Source organism: Punica granatum, chromosome 3 (assembly GCF_007655135.1).
Source record: "Punica granatum isolate Tunisia-2019 chromosome 3, ASM765513v2, whole genome shotgun sequence".
Lineage (NCBI taxonomy): Eukaryota > Viridiplantae > Streptophyta > Magnoliopsida > Myrtales > Lythraceae > Punica > Punica granatum.
Window position 1 is genome coordinate 25,197,757 of NC_045129.1, and position 8,112 is coordinate 25,205,868.

Consider the following 8,112-nt stretch of genomic DNA (forward strand, 5'->3'; position numbering starts at 1 on the left):
AGGAAAAGGATGATCCGGTGCACCGTAAGACTTGGATAATTCGGTCTTGGGCCCTTCAGTGGGTCGGTGTCTTATCTACCTGTGGACCAAGTAATCTCAATGTTCCATTTGTGCCTGATTTAATTGCACTCTGAAGGGGTTTCGGCCCACATATTTGATGCAATAATTTTTTTTTAGATATTTACGCTGATATCCAGAAATTTAACAAGTCCCGACTAATCCAATTTGAGCTGGGTTGACTCACTAAATGATAACTCTCCCAATCAACGAGTTTCTTCATTTACAAGACTGAAATGTGAGAGACTTTACTTAAAATAAACAAGCGCTGTATTACTTCAACCCAATGTTATTAAGATAGGACCGGACGTTGAATTGATTGATGTATGGATTCATGGATTTACGGGTCCAATCGGGATTTCGATGGGCCGGATGGTACGTTTAATTAAATAATAATAAATAATGTATATAAAATTAAGAAAGACTATTATATATTAAATATATACACAATAATTCAAATAATTGAAATAATAAATGAAAGAATGTTTTTTTTATTGAAGTTGTTTTAAAGATATAAAAAGAATGATCAAAATGAAACAATCGTAGCTATTGCCTAAATGGCTAAGAGGTTATGCATGTGGCTCTTAGGGGGAGTTTGAGGTCCTTGCTTCAAGTGTTCATGCATGCAATTTAATTTTTCAATAAAAGGAAATCTATAGAATCGATCGGTTCATATGGATTCAGTCAAAAAATCGCATGATTTAATGGGCTCATAGGTCTAAAAGTGCAACTTTGGTCTTTAAAGAGAAGCGGACCGGACAAAGTGCAGGCTTCCGATCAAATCGGTCGGACTGGTTGGTCCAATCTGATTTTAATAACACTCTTGAACCAATCCTTATTGATTTGATTCAATAAATAATTCCGCCAAACGCAGCCGGCATAATAACAAAATAAACAAATTGAATAAAATCAAGGAAGTCAAAAACAATGTACTGTAATAAAAAATGAGTGTAGTGTGATGTCGTATGCCATTACCTATTGATCTAGAGATTATAGGTTCGCTACCTAATGAGACTACTCACATACTTTTATTAATTATTTAAAATTTATCTTTCATTGTATTAGGTCTTGTATCTTATTCGTAATTGGAAAAAAAAGAAGGAAAGAATATACTGTAGCAGACTAAGCGCCCATTATATCCGGCAATTAATCATTTTTATATAAAGATACAATGTAAGACCAGAAAAAGATAACCACGACAAACCTGCCGTCACTGTCGAAGCAGAACATGATGCTCGTCGTAAAGAAGATGAATATTCCTAAATTGCTTAATACTTACATATATTAAATTACTTTTGAACGAGCATCACTACTCATGTTTCAACCATATCGAAAACATTTTTACTCCAGAAACTTCCGAAGGAAGATCAGCCGACTCACTCCACGTTTAAAAGTGCTCTCAAAATTTTGTAAAATTACAAAGGTGCCATATTTGGTGGTTCCGTAGAGCCGAATCGACATTAGTGATGCTCTCTCTCTCTCTCTCTCTCTCTATATATATATATATATATATATATATTTATTTATTTATTTTTCTTTTTTCTTTTTTTGAGATTACGATGTGATATAGACTTGTTTCGGTATAACAAAGTGCACCCAACGTTTGATCCCGTATATATTTTACTGCACTTATCAAAATAATATGTATTTATTGTAATAAAAAGGACACAGATGAGATAGCTGGCAAGCATACTGACTGCCCACCCAATGTGGGACGTGGCAGGCGTTTACGCCTTCAAACACTACTACAAAACAAACATACCTCTTCACCCAAAAAAACAAACATATATAATGTATGAATGTTCAAACATACATGACAAAACAGACATCATCATCATAATAATAACAATAATAATGTAATCATAACCAATGAAATACGAACCAAAAAACAAAAACAAAATTAATAAATAAATACATAGATATAAATTGGCACTATCCAATAGAGAGGATGGAGGGTTGGTAAATTTTAAAAAAAGCAGGAGCAATCATATTTCAGCAGTTTGGAAAATCTTTTTTCGGAAGAAAAAGATTTTCCCAAATAAATAATGTGATCATCAGCCGTTTCTTATTAGTTATGCGGTGCGGCTGCGACTGCCCAGTCGAGAAACATATCAGCCCTTTTTATTTTTCGATTTACAAGGAAGGCCGACGACATAAGAGAAAAAGCTAATTAAAAGATACAAGAAAGTTTCATTAACAAGAATTAAACTTGACGAAATTGTCTCCCACTCTCTCCATATGTTAAGCCAAAATTGTCCAACCACAATTAACACATACATAGATATAATATATAATATACGGACAGTTGACCTACTCCGGAGACTAATGGGGCAAAATACAGTGACACCCGGCTGCTAGAATTCAACACAGCTTGATGCAACACCCATCGGTGTAAAAGTTTACCATCCGATCAAATTATTGCCCATCATGGGCCCTGCATGATCAGAAATGTCAAAGTAAAAGGCAAGGCAACAATGATCATGGTATCCCAAGGCAGACCAGACTCAATTGCGCACAACATGATATGACCGTAATATTTCCAAATCATGATGGCCCTACACACTTTATAACGACATCTCATCGATATTAACCAAAAAGAAAAGCTAAAGGAGGCTTCTTCCATTTGTTCATTTTTCGGCCACTCTATAAATGCTCAAAGAGCCTAACAACCAGAGATATAAACAGATCAAGTCTGAAACAGAAATTTTCTGCACGCATTTGCTCTTTCGACGACTCGACCACATAATTTTTACACCTTGAGGAGTTTGATCAACCAATTGACCATGTCTGTCGTACTACTAATAAAGCCCAAAAAAATCATCAATAACACAATAGCAACACAAAGGAGGATAAACAAACGTCAACACGAAGAAGGCAGCCGGACCTCTACATTCATACTTGTTTCATACCTTCAGCGTCCATCAGCAGATGTGAACGAACTGGCAAACCCAGATGGGCGGGTGGGAATACTTGTCTGGGTGCTCTCCCCACTCGGCAAGTACGAGGAGGATGACTCGTCTAAGTTGCTCACCCCTTCGAATTCTTGCCACTTCTTGAGAGCTTGGGGAAGGGTCATGTCGAGGTCAATCCCATAAATGTCCTCAGAATCGGGCTCGGCAGGCTTCCAAAGCTCTACAAGGGACGACAGCACATTCACAGCATGGCCCATGTCAGGCCTCTGGTAGGGCTCCCTGGCGCAGCAGTGCCCTGCCAGTTCTGCAACTGTGCTGATGCTCCCCAGTGTCTCCTCGTCAATGTCAATCACTGGGTCGATTGCCTTCCGGAAGGTTTCCTTGTTGAGGTGCATCCTTCGGAACCATGTGACAAGGTGGACGCTGTCCTCCAGTTGGGTCTCGTCAAGTGCTTTTCTACCGGTGATCATCTCCATCAGGATCACACCAAAGCTGAACACATCCACCTTTGTGGTCACTCTCCCGGTCACTGCCAAAACACATTAATGAGATTATTACAGTCGTATCTAAAACAGACCATAACTACTAACAGATAGACAGGAATCCTCCATCATCAGACAAAAATAAAACAAAACTACAGGAGAAATGTGTCAACCCGAGAAATTGCTAGGTGAGTGCTGGAGGAAAGCGAATTTGCTTCCAACATCAAAATGACAAAGATATCATCAACAGTTGATGAAACAATGTGTCATCAACAGATATCATGGTTTTGGATAAACAACAGATATCATGGTTAATGTGATCAGGTACTAAAATTATGGAATATCCTCTTCTCATGGAGTCTGATCGGATCCATGCACTGAAATTTGTCCATCCCATTGATATTCAGGGCATGCCAATTCGATAATCCCAGTGGACAAAAGAATAAGAAAAGAAAAGGGGCCTAAAGGGAAATCAAAGTGTTCAGCTATAATGACCATCCTACCTATCAATGAAATATATGTTGCAAACTTTAGGTGAAATCACAAGTTTCCAAAGAAATTCCCAACTGGACCCACAACACCAAACTTAAATTTTCCAAATATTACAGGTGGAAGATTTACCTGCATATTCTGGTGCAAGATATCCAAAAGTCCCGGCAAGGCAGGTTTCGATTGAGCCTTTCCCTTCAGGAGCAAGGCGTACAAGGCCAAAATCTGCCACTTTAGCCCGCATATCATCACCCAAGAGAATGTTGGAAGGCTTTAAATCTCGGTGGATGAATGTCTGATGGGCTAAACTGTGAAGATACTCCACACCCCGAGCAACATCCAAGGCAATGGTCAGTCTTCTAGTCCATTCAAGAGGCTTCAACCCTTCTTCTTTCCAATGGAACAAATGCTTACTGAGAGTCCCCTGAGGCATGTATTCGTAGACGAGAAGCCTCTCATTCCCATCCAAGCAATATCCTAGAAGAGCAACCAAATGCCTATGGCGGACTTTTGTTAAGACTGCTATCTCCGACTTAAATTCTGTCATCCCTTTCTCTGAAACTACAGAGGACTCCATCCTCTTGACAGCTATCTTTGTCCCATCATGTAGTTCTCCCTTGTATACAGTTCCGAAACCACCTCTCCCAAGTACATTTTCCTCACTAAAGTTGTTTGTCACATTCCTCAAGACCTGAATGGAAATGACCATATTCCTCGCCTCGACCACATGAACGTCTCCAGTCCTGCCACTGCTCTGGCTGTAGGTTTCACTAGAAGCACCGGTTCCACTTGATCCAGCAACAGTGATCTTCACCCCATTCTGATCTCCAGAATGCGGAGGATGTAAAACCATTACATTATTCGGGCTCTGTACTTTACCAGAATTCTTAGGCCTTCTCCTCACCAAGCAAAATACCGACAGCCCAACCAAAGATACCCCGAAAACACCAGCAACCAAGGATCCAACAATCACCCCAATACTAGATTTCTTGCTACCCCTCAGAGTTGGAGATTTGGCATCAGGTGGAGAATTGCTTCCTCCAGGAGAGCCTGATGGCGGCTCGGTAATATTCTTGCCGATATCGGGATTTCCTGCTGTTTTCAAGCTCACCTTACTGCCAAAGACAGGTACAGGACCATGCAGCCTATTGTTTGAAACATCAAGGTCTTGAAGATTTGGCAACTTCGTGAGTTCAGAAGGGATGGTACCGGTGAGATCGTTATTAGCAAGTATCAACCTCTGCAGCGACGTAAGCTTAGAATAGTCAGGAGAGATGATACCAGTAAGACCCATTTTTGGGAAGTTGATGACTGTTACGTCTCCTCCATTACAAGTTATCCCTGTCCAGGAATCACTTGTGTCACATGGATTATTCCCCTTCCAATCCTGCGCAAATTTAACTGGGTAATCCATTGACTTAACGATGGAGAGCAAAGTAGTAACTCGGGGATCACAAGGAACGCCAGGGTCTGGCAAGCAAAAGCTATTCAACTCAGACATATCAACAGTAACAGAGGATCCAAAAGCTGGGGTTGGCCCCTGAAGCAAGTTGTTTGTCAAATTTACGAATTTAAGGCTTGGGAGTTTCAGGAGAGAATCAGGGACGACCCCAGTAAGCTGATTATCCCTCAAGCTCAAAAACCACAAATTCTTCAAGTTTGAAAGCTCAGGTATTGGACCTGAGAATTGATTCCCATGTAACCAAACTTCACCTAGCTGGGTCATCTTGGCTAACACCTCAATAGTTCCATTAAGCTTGGTTTCACCATTTTGACCATTTAACCAAAGGGATTGAAGAGGGGATCCTACAAAGCCCGAGGGAAGCCCCCCTTCAAGGTTGTTCATGGCCAACTGAAGCTCAACCATACCAGGGAAGTTGTCAGCATTAAAAAAGTCCGGGATCTTCCCAACAACATTGGCTCCATTAGCTGAGAAATTCTTAAGCGCAGTTGCATTGAGGAGGCTGTCGGGGATCTCCCATGGCAAGAAACTATTGTAGCTAAGATCAATCACTTGCAAAGACGTCATTCCCGAGAAGAAATCCGAAGGTATGGAGCTGAAATTATTGTGGTGAAGCAGCAGAGTCTGTACAAAGAACGTGGAAGACGTTCAGTCCTCTTGCAGCCAGATAGAACAACACACTCTTTGCAAAGAAAGACGCTAAGCAAGAAAAGAAGACTGGACTCTCTAACCCAACACTGTTATATGTCCGAGAAAACAAAAGAATTTCAGTCGAAATTTTTGTAAGCAATGCAACACAACAACAGGCAACAGTTAAATTTCGACAAGATGGGTGCGAGTTTGTCTCGGACAGCAACATCTGCAGACAAGATAGGACCCGAATACCTAGTTGTGTTATATATTGCGGAAGCTCAATTACGAGCACCTTGAACTCCAAAACATTACCTGCAACTGAGACAAACCAGCGAAACTGGGCAAATTGCCAGTAAGCTTGTTGTTCATCACCTCGAACTTCTGAAGGGAGGTGAGGTTTTGGATGTCGGGGGGGAGAGTGCCGCTAACGCTCAGACTGCCAATCTGGATACGGGTCACCCGGCCACTAATGCACTGCACTTGTTTCCAGTTGCAGGGGTCGGAGTTGGACCAATCGAGGGACGAAGGGAGCTTCAGGCTCTTCTTCAGGGCTTGCATTGAGAGAACGTCCCCTTGCTGGGATTGAGCGGAAGCAGAGACGAAGAGCGAGAGGAGTACGGCGAGCGCTACGCCCCGGAGAAAACCCATCTGGGGGTGGACGGATTTTCCCGAGAAAATCACCAGGAATCGGCCAGAAATTGAGTTCATCCCTTCCTACTCCTTGCTTCCACCTCTACTAGGGTTTATTCCTGTAACCCGTTCTTGGCATCTGGCATAGCAGAGAGAGACACAAGGAGAGAGAGCGGAGAGCGGAGAGGGAATTTCGTGCTCAGTCCTGCCGAGAGATTGGATTTCCAGAGAGAGAGAGAGAGGGGGGGTGGGGTTTGGACGAGAAGGAAAGGAAAGGGGTGGAAGGTAGAAGCAGCGGCGGAGATTAAGGTGGAAAAGAAACAGTAGATGCGTAACGAAGAAATTAGAGGGAAAAAACCGGAAAGAGGCTTTGAATGCAAGACGGAGAAATAGTATGTTCACGACACAGTTGTTAGGAGAAAAAACACAAATCCAAAACTATTGGTTAATTTAAATAGGTCGTCATTTATTTGTTCTTCATTAAGATTTTAAATTTGAGTTTTATAAATGAAAAAAAAAATTATTCTTTTAAAAAATCGACTCGTTTTTAATCCAATTGATCCTGCTCATTATCATTGTACTTTTGCATATCAAGCCACACATTAAAAAAAAAAACTATTGACATATTTGTTTATTCATCATTTAGTTATCCCTTTACAAATTTAAATAAGAGATATATGCAATTTACAGGTGGATACCAATTGCCTCCCGAGGATTGATGCGATTCTCTACTTACTGAAAGTAAGTTGTATTGCAGTTTCCAACTAAAAACACAAATCATGATTTTATGAAGCAATTACTCTTAGTTTTCACCGTTACGGTTTGGTTAATTTCATAAACAAATTTTAACTTTAATTTTAATTCTACTTTATTTAACTTCATTTATCTTCAATTTAAAAATACAATTATTACTTCTCTCAACTATTCATTACTTTTTTTACAATTCAACAACACAATCATTATTTTCTCTCAACTAATCATTACTTTCTCTTAATTATTCATTAGTTTTTCATAATTTTTCTCATAATTCAACAACACAATCATTACAACCCAATTAAAATCAAAACTCAACTCTACTTAACTCTAAAACCAAACACAACATTATTATCTCATTAAATAAACAAAATTCCTAATTGAGTAAATTTTCCAATTTATTATTATTATTATTATTATATATACACGGTCTTTCTTTATTTCGTCCTAGTAAAATCTGGAAGTGCTTCTTCTACTGCATGCTTAGTAATGCCTGGTGCCACATGAGAATCAAATTAATCGATCGCTTCGCCATGATTCGTGAGCAATATTCTTCCTCTCCTTCCTAATTCTGCTCCATCAAATAATGAAAAGAACTATTTGCTATAGAAGAGAGAGAGAGAGAGAGAGAGAGGTCTAAGTATATATATACACTATAAACTTGGAGATGTGAAACCTGTCTATCGAGTTTTCA

At 39.9% G+C, this 8,112-nt stretch overlaps 1 protein-coding gene across 2 annotated transcripts; it reads right to left on the reverse strand.

Moving 5' to 3' along the window:
* Positions 1-2,155: 2,155 nt before the first annotated feature.
* Positions 2,156-7,008, reverse strand: LOC116199642 (receptor protein kinase TMK1-like). Of its 2 annotated transcripts, XM_031530093.1 has the most exons (4): positions 6,348-7,008; positions 4,073-6,026; positions 2,967-3,498; positions 2,156-2,491 (listed from the first exon to the last, which is right to left on the reverse strand). In XM_031530093.1, the coding sequence occupies exons 1-3, from the start codon at positions 6,741-6,743 to the stop codon at positions 2,969-2,971; spliced, it is 2,880 nt and encodes a 959-aa protein (XP_031385953.1). In that variant the 5' UTR covers positions 6,744-7,008; the 3' UTR covers positions 2,156-2,491; positions 2,967-2,968. The 2 variants fall into 2 exon arrangements, with proteins under 2 accessions (XP_031385953.1, XP_031385952.1); XM_031530092.1 differs by lacking the exon at positions 2,156-2,491 and having other exon boundaries at positions 2,644-3,498.
* Positions 7,009-8,112: the final 1,104 nt, after the last annotated feature.